The sequence below is a fragment of the Xylona heveae genome, assembly GCF_001619985.1.
Source record: "Xylona heveae TC161 unplaced genomic scaffold L228scaffold_7, whole genome shotgun sequence".
In the NCBI taxonomy this organism is placed as follows: Eukaryota; Fungi; Ascomycota; class Xylonomycetes; order Xylonales; family Xylonaceae; genus Xylona; species Xylona heveae.
In genome coordinates, this window is record NW_017264199.1 from 985,818 (window position 1) to 999,978 (window position 14,161).

Here is a 14,161-nt window from a genome sequence, read left to right on the forward strand (position 1 = left end):
AAAAAAAAAAAAAAAAAAAAAAAAAAAAAAAAGAAGAAAAAAAAAAGCGGAAGAGATGACTGCACAACTGCGCAGAAACACAACAACAGGAGTGTGTGCTTCAGAGCAAAGGGGAAAAAAAAAGTTCGTTTCAACAAGAAACTGCATTCATAGAGATTGCTGCCGTGCAACTAAAGTTCATAAGAAAATCTAAACGCCTCTTAACAATCTGACGCGCTGCGCCATTTCGCGATCGACTCCATCGACGAATGGGAGCTGGGTGCTGTCCAAACCACCATGCTGGCCGCGGAGGGAGGGATCAACGACATCATCAGTAAACGAGTCATGTCGGGCATGGCCAGTACGGGCCTGGCTTGCGCCATTGACATGCTCGTCGTCGTCGTTATCATAGCCCATGGAGGTATCAAAATGGTGCTGGCTACTACTGTGAAAATCATGATCGTCACCAAGCGCCTCGTCTTCGACCACGGTCGTCGAAAGCTTCTTCTTTCTACGCTTCTTCGCGGCAGCTTCTTCGTCCTCTGTAGAAGGAATGTAGCGCTCGCCAAGCTCGGTTGGGTGATCGGCAATCAGGCGATCCATGAGTCCAAGAACCATATCTTGGAGCGATAGTTGGTTCAGTTCTGGAGCAGTCTGTTTCATCTTGTGGAAAGCCCATTTTCGATCAGTTGTGCTCCAGATTGCGCGGAATTCGGGCGATCCGACAATTTTCCACGGAATATTCTTTTCTTCGTAGGTTCCAGATTCAGAAATGCTGTTGATGATGATGATGAAGGGTTAGCTAAAGTAAATGAAGAGCACAAGACAAATAAAGAAGAAAACTGGAAGAGCAGTGCAGGTAAGAATAGACAGGATAGGGCACAAGGGGGAAAACAGTGAGAAAAAAAAAAAAAAAGCCCTTACCTCTGCAACAGATGAAACTTATCTCCCGGAAGCATTTTGGCAATCTTTTGCTCTGCCTGCTTCACTCTCCACGTGATCTTCGGTCCCCGGTCGCGATCGGACGGAATAACTCCTTCGGCCTCCAATCTGGCTTTACGCTCCTCCTCTGCATCTCTGACCTTGAGCTTTTTCCATTTGTACAGGCACTGCAACCGACTTCGTGTGCCGCCCATTTTATCGCTGACAATGCTCCAATTGACCAGATCTTCGAAGGTTTCCGGCTGCTGCTCTGCTGATGTTGCTTCAACATTGGCATCTCGTTTCGCAGCTTTCTCTGCAATCTTGGCTTCCTGCATAGCGGTTATACATTCTTCAATAGCCTTGCGCAGCGATCGCTCCTCTTGTTCGGTCCAGATATCCTTGTTCATGTGGTCACCGCACTTGAGATAATTTCGCCAACGGTCACGGCAATCCTCTGGCATGCGTCCTATCATCTCGCCAATGGCTTTCCATCTGTTTGGCTTTTGCGTTTGGGCAAGTCTGAGTCTTTCATCTTCCTCGGCCGTCCATTGCCCACGCTTGCCAAAATTATGAAAACGTCTGCGACAGACCTTGTAGATTGACTGCCGAGTCCGATAGGGTAGAACATTGGCAACATCGGTCCAGAAATCATCCTTCATGCCGACTGCGCCGCGGTTCGTCGCCTGAATCTTTTCATTCAGTTCAAATTGGGACATATCATGCTCCAACCGGTACTTTTCGAAAAAGTCAGTCAGCTGGTCAATCTCGTATTTGGTAAATGGCCCAGAGGTGGCCGACTCTTGGTCGTTTGATTCCGCTGGATCGGTTTCGCGGCTCTTCTTCTTAGACCCCTTGGATGTCTTGGAGCGCTTTTCTGCTCGGCTTGGCTTGTCCGTCTTTTCTCCTTCTGAACGCTTCCGCTTCGAGGTCGCCTTAGAACCAAGCTCCACGGATCCCTCACGAACATCGTCACCCTCTGCCTCTTCGGACTGGGCGGTAACTGCGTCCCGGCCGGGTTCGGATGCTGTCAAGGTCTCCGCTCCAGCTGAGCCGCCAGTCAGCGCGGGATCAATAATGAGCGCATTTGCTGCGGACGCTGTGTGAGCAAGACTATCTGCGTCCTGTCCCGCTGCCCGCTTCTTCCTCTTCTTCTTCTCGGCTACTGCAGCTGAAGGAGAGGCGTTGAAGCCCTCGCCATCTTGCCCGGACATATCTGCCCCATGGCCTCCAAAACTACTATATGTGGATTGGGGTTCGTGGACGGAACTGGGAGGTAGCATTTGAGATGACGGGTCCACATGCTGGCCGTAATCTCCAGCGTGGGTGTTTACATGAGCTGGGGTGGACTGAGAGACGCTCGATTGCGCGGTCTGAGGATACGGTTGGGGTGGTCCAAACATATTTTCCATCAATGAATCGATGGTGTCCGTCTGGCCGCCCGACTCCTTTCTCTGAGCATGTCTCTCTGAGCGACTCTTGGGTTCTTTCTTGCTCTTCCTCTTCTTATGTCGGTCATGTCGCGCTCTGTGCTCCTCATCTTCCTCAGGAATATTAGGTTCGTCTTGTAATTGGTTCTCGAATGCAATCTGCGAAGAAGCAGCGAGATCGTCATTGTTAGAATACTGTTGTCGATCCATGTCCTGGGAGTGTGAACCCTTCATTTCCAGAAGTGTGCGTGCACTCTCTTCCTCTTTGCTGTGCTGAGCAGTGCTCTCCTCTTGTTCGTGTCGATGTTTCTTTTTCCTCTGCTTCTTCTTCCGCGCAGTCTCTGGTGACCGCGAATGCGATTGTTCCTCAATTTGTTGATCCTGCTGCAATTAGTTTCTCGCGTTTAATTAATAGGTGGGCACGGGCAGCGGGTGATGGAGTCGTCATACCATGTCTTCTGCGAACAGCTCGTCAGCTTCACGAACGGACAAAAAATAAGGGCATTCACAAGCACAGCTAGTCAAGGTGCTTTCATTCACATTGGTGTAAACACATACCTGGAGGGTCTTCAGCTCGGGATCCGTGTACAGGCTGCGAAGATGATTGACCCATCTCCCGCGCTGCTGACCGCGCTTTCTCGCGTTTCTGAGTCGGCATGAAGAGATCAATGGCCCAGGGCCCGTCGACAGCGAAATAACACTTCTGGGGAAGAGCTCAGGGATCCAAGCACGCGTCGAACCGGGTAACTTGATGAACCGATACGACGCGGGATTGATGACGATGATGGGAAGTGATGCCGGGTAAGCAGCAGAGTGAAGATGGGGGAGATGGACAAGGTAAGCTGGATGTGGGCGGGGGAGCAAAGGGAGGAGGTTGCGAGTACAGTAGCGAGCTCATGGTGCACGCTTTGCCAAATACGGCAAGCGCCAAGTCAAGCCCATGGTCTCAGTGCAAATAACAATCTCAGGACGCGTTCCCAAATATAAACAGAACACCTATTGAAAAATTACATCTGGAATATGAGCACCTGCTTGATAACGCGGCTTCCTAAACTTTCCCATGACTAGGCAAAACAAAGGGTTCAATGGGGACTGGGATGACTACCATCTTCCTGAACCCCACTAACAGTCTCGCAATCTCTCAACTATCACCATTCGTCTTTCACATGGGTGAAAATAGAGCAGGTGACAAGGCAGAGAAGGATAGGAACAAGAAGTGGGAGATGGCGTTCACGGCGCGGGCGAGGCAGATTGTACCTGGTCTCTACCTCGGAAACGTCGAAGCGTCACACCAAAGGGAAATACTTCAAGCAAATCATATCAACGCAATCGTCTCTCTGACTGACGCTCGGTGGGTGTGGTGGAACAGCACTACAAGAGACGCAGGCATTCCGGCACATCGTCACAAATGGGTCCAGTGCGCAGATTCGTCGACGCAAGACCTCCTTGCTCATATGAGCGGCATTTGCGACTTTATCGACCAGATGGCCTCCCCAGCTCTTTCGTCGCTGTCTTCCTTGCCCGTCGAGCACAAACACGATACAAATGATGGGTCGTGTGGAGCTCCTCCGGAGGCCATACTAATCCACTGTGATCTTGGGATATCACGGTCGCCAACGATAATCATTGCCTATCTTATGCGCAAATTACGTATGCAGCAAGCGAACGTGTTGAATTTTGTTCAATCAAGCCAAAGAATTAAACCGAACCCTAATTTTATTCGCCAACTTCAAGTATGGGAGATGGTTGGGTATGAAGTATGGGAGGACGAAGACAGGACTGCCCCGAAAGCGCCCTACAAAGCATATTTGGAGGATCGGGCTGCCCTCCTTGAAAATAGAGGGCTCACCGGAAATGAACCGCTCGCGCCTCAAGATCTTTAGTGAAGGTATGGATGAATGCATTGTTTTTGGATATCACATAGCGGAATATTCGGCACAATGAAATTGAGGAATACACTGATTAGCATAATGCACGGTGCCGAATATTGCTAGCATTCATGCTTGGATGCAGACTGCATTATCTACAAACTTTCGGGGGATGGACGCTGCTTTGGCAAGGATAGAGGAGTTGAAGGGAAGGTAAGAGGTAAAAGAGGTCGAAAGGGCACGGCGAGCTTTTTTTGCCGGAGCAACAGAAGGCGGAGCTTACACAAGGTCGTATTTAGGTCCTGAACTCAAAATGGCAGAACTAACCGGATCACGTAATTAACAGGTCCGGCTATTACAGAATTCATCTTCTAAATGCCGGGCATACGGAGTAGACATATTTGGACGCTCCAGCACAGAATTTTATTGACATGTTACTTTTGAGACCTGAGTTTTGATACCCGCAAAGGAGAAGAAACAAATTTAAACCCCTGCTTATAAGGACGCCGAATTGTTCCTCCATTTCCCTTCCGCATCCCTGTCTTGATATGTGATTGATCGAAATGAAATTTTTGAGAATTTAGACTTCAACTATGCTGCCCAAATGCAGAAGAGCACAAAAAACAAATGAGACCTATGCCCACGAGGAGGGAACACCGGAATACTCTTTGGCACTAATGCCCAGATCAACAAATACGGACTCATCGCCTGAATATTGTCAGTTTGTCTTCTGTTCGGAACTAGAGCTGCGGCTCATATCATACCCTTCAGATGCTTGGTTCGAATCTCGTCCTCGTTTTCAAGCTTCTCCATTTCTTCAATGGGCGCTTCCTTGTCCTTGTCTTCTTCATTTGGTTCTTTTTCTCCCGCTTTGCCAATCTCCCCTTGGCTTTCACCGATGAACAAAATCTGGCTATTCGCGTAATTCAGGAACTTTGGCTGAAGACCCGCCCAGCGCAGGCTGCGAAACTCTTCAAGGACCCTGGCATCTCAAGTCAGCGCAACTTAATAGAGCGGGAAACTGTAGTGGGACGTACTCCTTGGGAAACTCAGGCGCTTGAGGGAGTTGGGCGTTCGGAGGACTGGGATATTGGGGATTTCGCACACTGGCGATAAAGCTCCCCTTCTGGCGGAGGCCCAAATCTTTTTGAACCTTTTCAACATCAGATGGAATGGTGAGTATATAGGCAAGATGAGATTCGCGGCCAGTTGTTGTAATCGCGTAGACGCCCTCCGCCGCAGGAGTAGCGGCCGGTGTATGTCGCGTGCCTGCAGTCTTTGTCTCGTAATCAGATGATGCAATGAAATTCTCTCGAAGATCCTTTAGTGTCGTATTCGCCTTTTCGACAAAGGTCAGGAATCTGTCACGGTGACTTGTCGGAAGGACCTTCTTCGGAAGAGCAAGGAGGCGATTGTTTTCAAGATCCTCCAGAGGCCCCTCAGTCAGTTTTGCACCCTGGGGAAGTGGACGAAGCACAATGTAGCTGCGGGCGATGTCATTTACGTTTTTAGGGTCGTCGATGCCGACACGTCCTCTAAAGAAGAAGTAAATAATACCTTTTTCCAAAACGTTAGACGGTACCTCTTCTTCTCGCATCGCCGACTCTTCAATCGCTCCATTCTCAGGCTTTGACTCTCTTGCTTCTGCTGTACCGTTTGCTTTGGCATCATTCTCAGCTGTGACTGCCTCCTTGGCTGTGTCTTCAGCTTTATCGGTCTTTTCTACACCTGAGGTCCACTATCTTAGTTTTGATACACCTTTTGTACGCATAGGCTATTACATACCTGCCTCGGGGCTTTCGACCTTTGTCTCCTCCTTGTCCTTCATGTCCGTCTCTTTTTCCGTCCGGTCCTTCGACTGAGGCTGGCTTTCCGTACTGATCAACGGCATTGTCTCTTCAATCGACTTCTGCTCCGCCTCTCCGGACTTCTTCCGGCCGCGCTTTGACTTAGACGCAACTCCGGCCTCTGCCTTGCGTTTGTCGCCGGCAGCCGCCTCTCCCACATCTTTCCCTTGAGTCTCTGGTTTTGAATTCGCCGCGGCAGCAAGCCGAGCGGAGGATCGAGTGCCGACCATTATAGCTAATTACACGGTTATAAGCGTTGGATATATATTTCAAGTAAAACGTATACCTCTAAATACGTTCCTTCAGCTGCTGAAGTCCACTAAATTAGGCCTCTGGGTCACTCACTTGAATTACGTGTTACAACAGTTGCCCAACTTAGAGCAATAACAATTCGACAGAGCCTGGTTGTGCCCTTAAAAGGACAATTAATCAAATTGAGAGCCGCCAATGAATATGCACAGTTTTCCGGTTGGACCCATATAAAACTATTGACGTTTAAAGGAACCAAAATCGTCTCGACATGAAATATTATATCTACTGACCAACTCCCTTCGCTCGAGCCGGGGAAGGGCTGGGGAGATTTCCCGCGAGTGACGCCATAGCTACGCGCGACACGGGCCCCGTCCAAAGGAGCCGAGGCCAAACCTCAGCGAAAGTCACCGCCTTTAAATTCATGATTACATAATACAACACACCGCGCGACGATTAACATGACAGCTACGTTAAACAGATAATACACACTCTTAAGCAAAATTGATGACGTTGCCTGCTGAACTACCAAGCTGTTCATGGTATTCAATTGCGAAGGCAATGGGCAAATGCTTTTCTATCCAAAGTTTATTTGAGTAGTTCTAAAACCCTAATGCGTAAGGGTCCTCGGAGAACCTGGCGTACCTCCACATTTTGGCATATTTTTCAGACTTGACAATCAAGTCGCAATGCTTGGAGATTGACGCAGAACCGTCTATCCTTCTGCAAATATTGTATCTTCAGACTCCATACAAATTGCAGAAATCCAATGCTCTCTCTGAACCATCTGCGGCACCAAATGTCATGCAAAGTGCAGCCTCTTCCCGATTTTGATACTCCCGGCTTTAGATGAACAAGCGGCATCGTGGTTTGAATAATATAGCTTGACGATTCGAGAAACATGCCATGAAGACACCGTTTTAAATGATGATTGATATCCCGACTCTCCACTTCCAGTCTGAAGACCCTATCACTAAAATCTCACGCCATCAGTGATATCTAAACATTTCGGACTAAATGGCGCAGCAGAAGCAAGAAGAATGTCTGGCATGGCTTAATCCGAGACATTGAGAAACATGCGCAATACGAAGAAGAGGCATGAGGTAGTTTCTTGCATAGAGCCGCCCCTTGACGAAGTGGTTCGCCGGAGGAGGGAACGGTCTTATTTTCCGTGGTTGCATGTCTGTGCTTTGAGATTCCGGCAGAACCCCATACTTTCGGTACTTTCGGATTCCACGTTGAGTTACGAAGCATGCTCAGCAGAGGGTATGCGGGTGGATAGCGTAGACTTGCGAGATCCAGTGCTGATCAGCTTCCACTGTCAAGTTCCATAGCGCACTCGGCGCCGGACAATGCCGGACTGCTCCGGTCTGAGCTGGAACTGTTAAGGCTTCGTCTTCTGCTTTTTGAACTTTCACTTGCAGGCTCTTCGACCTCGCCCATGATTGGCGTTGCAATGCCTTCAAAGCTCATCATTACTCGCTCATCCGGGCCGCGAACCCGTCGTCGAAGTCTCCGAGCGCTCCATCGAACGTCATGATCATCAAGTGCATCCACATCAACATCAGCGCTGCTTCCAACGCTCTGACTATGCGACCTTTTGAAAAGTCCCGTATTTCCTCGCTTTCTTCGTCTGTGATCTCGACGTTCTTGCTCGCTTTGACTCTCAGTGTCATCATCGCAGCTTAATTTTCGCAATCCACCCACTATACCATTGTTGTCCACGACAGATCTGACTGATTCATCCGCGGAAGGAATGACTTCTTCCACTTCTTCGTAATGGTCAGGATGGATGTGTTCCGCACTCGTGTCGACATTGTTGCTGTCCTCCTCAACCTCTTCGATCACAAGCCCATCATCCTTCCCTTTCTCATCTTCCTTGCTGAAACTTTCGGTACTTTTGTCATCGAAAAGGCTGGCTTCCGACAAATTTTCGGGCGTCGCCGTTTGTGCGGCCTCCATCAGAGAGGCTCAAGATCCGTTCTAATCGCGGTAACACAATTGTCGGAGCCTATGAAAAAAAATATTTGCGCCTTTGAGGACAACCAGAGAAAATGAATGATGCTAGGGAAGCTGGTTGTTTCAGTTGGCACAATTGCTCGAATTCGAAAACGACCGAGTTCTCAAGCGTATCAGAAACGGCTGGCAAGCCCGCGAACAACTACCTCAACGGTCTCATTGTGTTGGTCAGGTCAGCGGCGAAAAAAGGGAAATTTGTAGGAGTAATTGACGTCGGACAAATCGAGGGATTTTGAGGTAGGGTTGCGAAGGCAGACGACATGCCACATGGCAAAGGCATGGAGGGGTAGATGGCGTAGTATTGGGTTGAATCGTCGAAAATAAAGTACACCACTACTAGGGCGAGAGACAAATGGAAAAGCGTTTCACTTCTGGGCTTTGACAAGCCAACAGCGTAGAGCGGCAGCCTTCTTGTCCAGCACGGCTTGAGACTGATGCCTTATTCTCACACTTTTAAAGAAGGCTGAAGGCGTCGTTGCTGCCCATTGCTACCTGATTACTTTTTTTCTGGTGTAGGCAAGTTTCGGGACTTGGGGTCCCCTTGCGAGCGAGGGGCCGAGGGGTGGGCTTAACAAACCTACCTAGGTACAGTGCTTCTAGAGTTAACTGGGTAGAGCTAAAACCAGTGACAGGAAGTATTTGAACCAACGAGATGGCGGGGCTGCCCGAAAGGCGGAAAAGGCAAGGAAAGGCGGGGTGGAAAGGGTAACCAGGCAAGAGCCTCGGAGGCAGCGGAAACATTCGATTATGTAATTGTCCGGTCTTGTTCCTGACAGCGCAAAGGACCAAAGCTGCCACAGCTGTCCATTAATGCCCAACATGCAATATACGGGCTGATTATCATGCCAAAGTGGCACGTCCTGGCCGTTCCAGCGAAGCAGGAAGGCCAGCCTACCAGTACTCCGTATGTATGGTTTGTACGGCCACCGACAGCGACCTCGTGCACACAGGCCACTGGGATTCGCTAAAGAAGGGCGACGTGTGAACACCATACATTGATCGGATGAAGCTCGAAGCTGTATCAGGGAGAGCCTGGGCACAACTCCCGAGCTGCTTGCCATAGAAAAGCTACAATCTACCAATCTGTAACCTCAGTCGATGCTCTGAACTGTTCCGGATAGGCTCCGCGAGATAAGGTTGAAGCAGGGTTCAGGTCTCCTTTTAGACAAAGGCCCTGGCCTAACGCTCCCCCTAAGTCAAGATGCAGTCCTCCCCGAATATGTTGATCAAGGTACCTTGTTCAACACCACCTTTGCTTGCACTCTTTGATGAGCGAGCCATGCTGATATTTGAGCTAGTTTGAGTCCAAGTCGTCGAGAGCAAAGGGCATTGCTTTCCATCCGAAAAGGTCAGCCGCGTCACCCAGCAATCCCCATTGTACGCAGCCCGACTTACGCTTCACAGGCCATGGATTCTCGTATCGCTCCACTCATCGACCATCCAGCTCTGGGATTATCGAATGGGCACCTTGATCGACCGTTTTGATGAACATGATGGCCCCGTACGAGGAATTGACTTCCACAAAACCCAGCCTCTTTTCGTATCCGGAGGAGACGATTATAAGATCAAGGTCTGGTCATATCAGACGCGGAGGTGTATATTTACGCTCAATGGTCATCTTGACTACGTGAGAACGGTTTTCTTCCATCATGAGCTACCGTGGATCTTGTCTGCGTCGGACGATCAAACAATTCGGATATGGAACTGGCAGAATCGATCACTCAGTACGTCACAATATTGCGGTATTTCAAGGGCAGGGGGACCATTGCTTACATGTTCATGACAGTTTGCACCATGACCGGCCATAATCATTATGCCATGTGTGCGCAGTTCCACCCCAAAGAAGACCTCGTTGTTTCGGCCTCGATGGATCAGTCCGTCCGTGTCTGGGACATTTCAGGATTGCGCAAGAAGCATTCCGCTCCTTCTTCGTTGACTTTCGAGGACCAGATGACTCGCGCCAACGCAAACCAGGCTGATATGTTTGGAAACACCGATGCCGTCGTGAAGTTTGTCCTCGAGGGCCACGACCGGGGCGTAAACTGGGTTTCTTTCCACCCTACACTGCCCCTAATTGTGTCAGCAGGAGATGATAGACTGGTGAAACTCTGGAGAATGAGCGGTACGCTCGGTATCCTTTTAGACCCTGTATGCGGAAAGCTGACTATTTCCAGACACCAAAGCCTGGGAAGTTGATACCTGCCGCGGCCACTTCCAGAATGCTTCGGCTTGCCTCTTCCACCCCCATCAGGACTTGATTCTCTCAGTGGGCGAAGATAAGACGATTCGTGTCTGGGATCTGAATAAGAGGACATCGGTTCAGTCATTCAAGCGCGAGAATGATCGATTTTGGGTCATTGCGGCGCATCCAGAAATCAACCTCTTTGCCGCCGGACACGACAATGGTGTCATGGTCTTCAAGCTTGAGCGCGAGCGACCTGCTTCAGCCGTTTACCAGAATCAACTATTCTATATTACGAAAGAGAAGCACGTGCGCTCATATGACTTTCAGAAAAATATCGAATCGCCTCCTATGCTTTCGCTCAAGCGGCTGGGCAGCCCTTGGATTCCACCGCGTTCGCTATCGTACAACCCCGCAGAGAGAGCCATACTTGTGACCTCGTCGGCCGACGGCGGCGTCTACGAGCTCATGAACCTTCCGCGCGACGCCTCTGGGGCGGTCGAGCCTACCGATACCAAGCGTGGTCAAGGCAGCTCGGCCGTCTTCGTCGCCAGAAACCGATTTGCCGTTTTTAATCAAGCTATACAGCAGATTGACATCAAAGATCTCAGCAACTCGACGACGAAGACAATCAAGCCGCCTACTGGAACCACAGATATTTACTTTGGCGGCACTGGTTGCCTTTTCTTGATCACGCCAACCAGCGTTGTTCTGTACGATATCCAGCAGAAGAAGCATCTCGCTGAGCTTGCGATTCATGGAGTCAAGTATGTTGTCTGGTCCAACGATGGGCTTCATGCTGCGTTGCTTAGCAAGCATGATGTCACTATCGTAAACAAGAAGTTGGAACAAGTCAGCACCTTGCATGAGACTATTAGAATCAAGAGTGCCACATGGGATGATACAGGTGTTCTCTTATACTCTACACTCAATCATATCAAATACTCTCTCATTAACGGGTGCGTCAAAAAGATCCCTGATTTAAGTTTCTGCTGACAGTCGCTTAGGGACACCGGAATTGTGCGCACACTGGACCAAACCGTCTACCTCGTAAAGGTTAAGGCTCGTAGCGTCTACTGTCTTGATCGAGCAGCAAAGCCAAAGATCTTGACAATTGATCCTACCGAATATCGTTTCAAGCTTGCCCTGATCAAGAGGAATTATCCTGAGATGCTACAGATCATCAAAACGTCTAGCCTTGTTGGTCAGAGCATCATCTCCTACCTTCAGAAGAAGGGTTACCCAGAGATCGCTCTGCAATTTGTGCAAGACCCACAGACGCGGTTTGAACTTGCGATTGAATGTGGAAACCTCGATGTCGCCGTAGAAATGGCAAAGGAACTTGACCGTCCAAAGCTTTGGCTCCGGTTGGGTAGTGAGGCCCTTGCTCATGGTAACCATCAAGTTGTAGAGATGGCGTACCAACGGCTTCGCAACTTTGACAAACTTTCCTTCCTATATCTTTCCACGGGCGATCAAGAAAAACTTGCTCGGATGGCAAAGATTGCAGAGCATCGCGGTGATTTCTCTTCTCGGTTCCAAAATGCCCTGTACATGGGCGATGCTCAAAGCCGGATCGAAATGTTTAAAGAGATCGATCTCTGTAAGCGGAGACTCCCCTTTCTTGCTTTGCTTCTTAACAGCTAATTCCATCTAGACCCCTTGGCCTATGTGACGGCAAAGTCTCACGGCCTTACTGAAGAGTGCGAATCTATCCTCGAGGCATGTGGCTTGACAGAAGACCAAATTACTCTACCCTCGCTTGGTTCTACCCTTTCTCCTCCCCAGCCCATCATTCCTACGTTCAAGTCGAATTGGCCAGTCAAAGCCACTTCGGACTCGTCTTTGGAGAAGGCGTTGCTAGGCGAAATGGAGGCCCTTGCCGACGAAGCGGAACCCGTCTCAAATGGCGTTAATGTGGAGGCAGTTCTTGAGGCCGATGGAGGGGCTGCCCAAAACGGACATCTCATAGATGATGAAGAGGACGATGCAGCGGGATGGGACATGGGAGAAGACATACACCCAGAAGTCGAAGGGGACTTTGTCAATGTGGAAAGCGAGGACGCTGGAGCCGGCAGCAGCGAGGCTGATATCTGGGCTCGAAATTCGCCAATTGCAGCTGACCATGTCGCCGCTGGTTCGTTTGAGACAGCAATGCAACTCTTAAATCGGCAGGTTGCAGCTGTCAATTTCGCCCCGCTCAAGCCTCGTTTCCTGGAGATTTATGAGGCATCGAAGACATATCTCCCAGCAAGCGCTGGTCTTCCCCCGCTTGTGAACTACGTTCGCCGGACTGTAGAGGAGTCAGAACTCAGAAAGATTCTCCCAATCATCCCCAAGGATCTCGAGTCCATTGCCAGCAAGGATTTGCAAGAAGGCTACGCAGCTATGAGGGGTAACAAATTGGATGATGGCTTGAAGATCTTTAAACGGATCGTGCAGTCCTTGATGGTCAACGCAGTTTCTTCGGAACAGGAGGTTGAGGATGTAAGTTGGCGCCTAGCCCTTCCCCCTTTGACCCTTTGAGTGTCTGATCATCTGTTAGGCCAAGAAAATCATCGCCACCGCTGCTGAGTACATTGTTGCTATGTCCATTGAGTTAAGTCGTCGTGCCATCGGAACCGATTTCAGCAAACTCGACGACGAGGAGAAGAAGCGCAATCTCGAGCTTTCAGCATACTTCACCATCCCCAAGTTAGAGGTCGCACATCGACAACTTGCCCTAGTTTCTGCCATGAACTTGGCGTTTAAGAGCAGGAATTTGTCCTCTGCGCTGAGCTTTGCTAGTCGAATTATTGCCAATGGGGGTTCGCCTAAATTCGTCGAACAGGTAATTTCTCTCACTCTCTAATTGGGATGCGTATTAACATGGATTGCAGGCCCGCAAGACAAAGGCTGCTTGTGAGAGGAATCCTCAGGATGCAATTGATATTGAATTTGATCAGTTCGCTGATTTCGATATCTGCGCGGCTTCTTTCACTCCTATCTATGGTGGCTCACCTAGTACCACATGTCCATTTGATGGTTCGAAATACCACGCCGAGTACAAAGGAACCGTCTGCACCGTTTGTGAGGTCGCAGAGATCGGAACACCAGCAAGTGGACTCAGATTGTTTGCTTCAGGCGTGTAGTTTACATACAGGCATGGTCGTTGCTTTTCGATGTTGCATGAATTGTAAAGTCTTCAATGAGTTCCTTTTTCTTTGTTTTTTTTTTTTGTTCGTCAGGGTTCAGATGTAGTATCTGATTTTGGCGCCGGAAAATCTATTGCAATATTGAAAAGAGTTCTTTTCCTTTCTCTTTAACTCTAAGCTTTAATTGAGGCATACCCAAAACTAAGTTTAACTCTTCGGGATTTTCTGGAACCTGCGTCGCATGTAACTTCGATAGCTGAGACACGTGGATGATTATCTGCCATCGCCTCTAGATAAATAATTATTGTGACATATCGTTGCAGAATTTCAAGTACTATGAGATTTTCCACCTGTGTCAAATAGTGATACGTCAGGTGTATTCTAATTTTACTCCCCACAGCTCGACTTATCGAAGCTGAGGGGGATCCTGTTTTGGCTTAGTCATCGTTCGGGAGGTTCCAATTGGTTTATCGTAAAGTACACCTTCTCATAAGCCGACGGCCAGGATCGTGCCTACCTGGCAGCGAACCTA

At 49.2% G+C, this 14,161-nt stretch overlaps 5 protein-coding genes across 5 annotated transcripts; 2 read left to right on the top strand and 3 right to left on the bottom strand.

Annotated features, from left to right (window-relative positions):
• Positions 1 to 45: 45 nt before the first annotated feature.
• Positions 46 to 2,791, bottom strand: L228DRAFT_160220 (hypothetical protein). The gene is made up of 2 exons (XM_018329390.1): positions 904 to 2,791; positions 46 to 754 (listed from the first exon to the last, which is right to left on the bottom strand). Exons 1-2 carry the CDS (start codon positions 2,562 to 2,564, stop codon positions 190 to 192), a joined length of 2,226 nt encoding a protein of 741 aa, XP_018187353.1. The 5' UTR covers positions 2,565 to 2,791; the 3' UTR covers positions 46 to 189.
• A 333-nt stretch (positions 2,792 to 3,124) lies between these two features.
• Positions 3,125 to 4,213, top strand: L228DRAFT_239741 (putative dual specificity phosphatase Yvh1; the record flags this gene model as incomplete). The annotated part of the gene is made up of 2 exons (XM_018331173.1): positions 3,125 to 3,167; positions 3,399 to 4,213. 2 exons carry the CDS (start codon positions 3,125 to 3,127, stop codon positions 4,211 to 4,213), a joined length of 858 nt encoding a protein of 285 aa, XP_018187354.1.
• A 362-nt stretch (positions 4,214 to 4,575) lies between these two features.
• Positions 4,576 to 6,282, bottom strand: L228DRAFT_283929 (hypothetical protein). The gene is made up of 4 exons (XM_018336160.1): positions 5,984 to 6,282; positions 5,236 to 5,926; positions 4,963 to 5,180; positions 4,576 to 4,906 (listed from the first exon to the last, which is right to left on the bottom strand). The coding sequence occupies exons 1-4, from the start codon at positions 6,273 to 6,275 to the stop codon at positions 4,833 to 4,835; spliced, it is 1,275 nt and encodes a 424-aa protein (XP_018187355.1). The 5' UTR covers positions 6,276 to 6,282; the 3' UTR covers positions 4,576 to 4,832.
• A 1,117-nt stretch (positions 6,283 to 7,399) lies between these two features.
• L228DRAFT_160259 (hypothetical protein) lies at positions 7,400 to 8,511 on the bottom strand. Its single transcript, XM_018329391.1, has one exon. The coding sequence runs from the start codon at positions 8,254 to 8,256 to the stop codon at positions 7,603 to 7,605; it is 654 nt and encodes a 217-aa protein (XP_018187356.1). The 5' UTR covers positions 8,257 to 8,511; the 3' UTR covers positions 7,400 to 7,602.
• Positions 8,512 to 9,291: 780 nt separating this feature from the next.
• Positions 9,292 to 13,892, top strand: L228DRAFT_248550 (Coatomer, alpha subunit). The gene is made up of 9 exons (XM_018332874.1): positions 9,292 to 9,544; positions 9,612 to 9,661; positions 9,718 to 10,037; positions 10,100 to 10,435; positions 10,488 to 11,454; positions 11,503 to 12,098; positions 12,153 to 12,982; positions 13,041 to 13,325; positions 13,375 to 13,892. The coding sequence occupies exons 1-9, from the start codon at positions 9,515 to 9,517 to the stop codon at positions 13,624 to 13,626; spliced, it is 3,666 nt and encodes a 1,221-aa protein (XP_018187357.1). The 5' UTR covers positions 9,292 to 9,514; the 3' UTR covers positions 13,627 to 13,892.
• The last annotated feature ends 269 nt before the right edge of the window (positions 13,893 to 14,161 follow it).

Excerpts from the sequence above, each read along its gene's own strand:
- L228DRAFT_283929 (XM_018336160.1), bottom strand. The coding sequence starts at position 6,275 with ATGGTCGGCACTCGATCCTCCGCTCGGCTTGCTGCCGCGGCGAATTCA. Across the intron at positions 5,927-5,983 it reads GGTCGAAAGCCCCGAGGCAG|GTGTAGAAAAGACCGATAAA; the intron begins GTATGTAATAGC and ends AGTGGACCTCAG. Across the intron at positions 4,907-4,962 it reads TCGAACCAAGCATCTGAAGG|GCGATGAGTCCGTATTTGTT; the intron begins GTATGATATGAG and ends GACAATATTCAG.
- L228DRAFT_248550 (XM_018332874.1), top strand. The coding sequence starts at position 9,515 with ATGCAGTCCTCCCCGAATATGTTGATCAAG. Across the intron at positions 10,038-10,099 it reads CTGGCAGAATCGATCACTCA|TTTGCACCATGACCGGCCAT; the intron begins GTACGTCACAAT and ends TGTTCATGACAG. Across the intron at positions 12,983-13,040 it reads CGGAACAGGAGGTTGAGGAT|GCCAAGAAAATCATCGCCAC; the intron begins GTAAGTTGGCGC and ends ATCATCTGTTAG.
- L228DRAFT_160220 (XM_018329390.1), bottom strand. The coding sequence starts at position 2,564 with ATGAAGGGTTCACACTCCCAGGACATGGATCGACAACAGTATTCTAAC. Across the intron at positions 755-903 it reads AAGTTTCATCTGTTGCAGAG|CATTTCTGAATCTGGAACCT; the intron begins GTAAGGGCTTTT and ends CATCATCAACAG.
- L228DRAFT_160259 (XM_018329391.1), bottom strand. The coding sequence starts at position 8,256 with ATGGAGGCCGCACAAACGGCGACGCCCGAAAATTTGTCGGAAGCCAGC.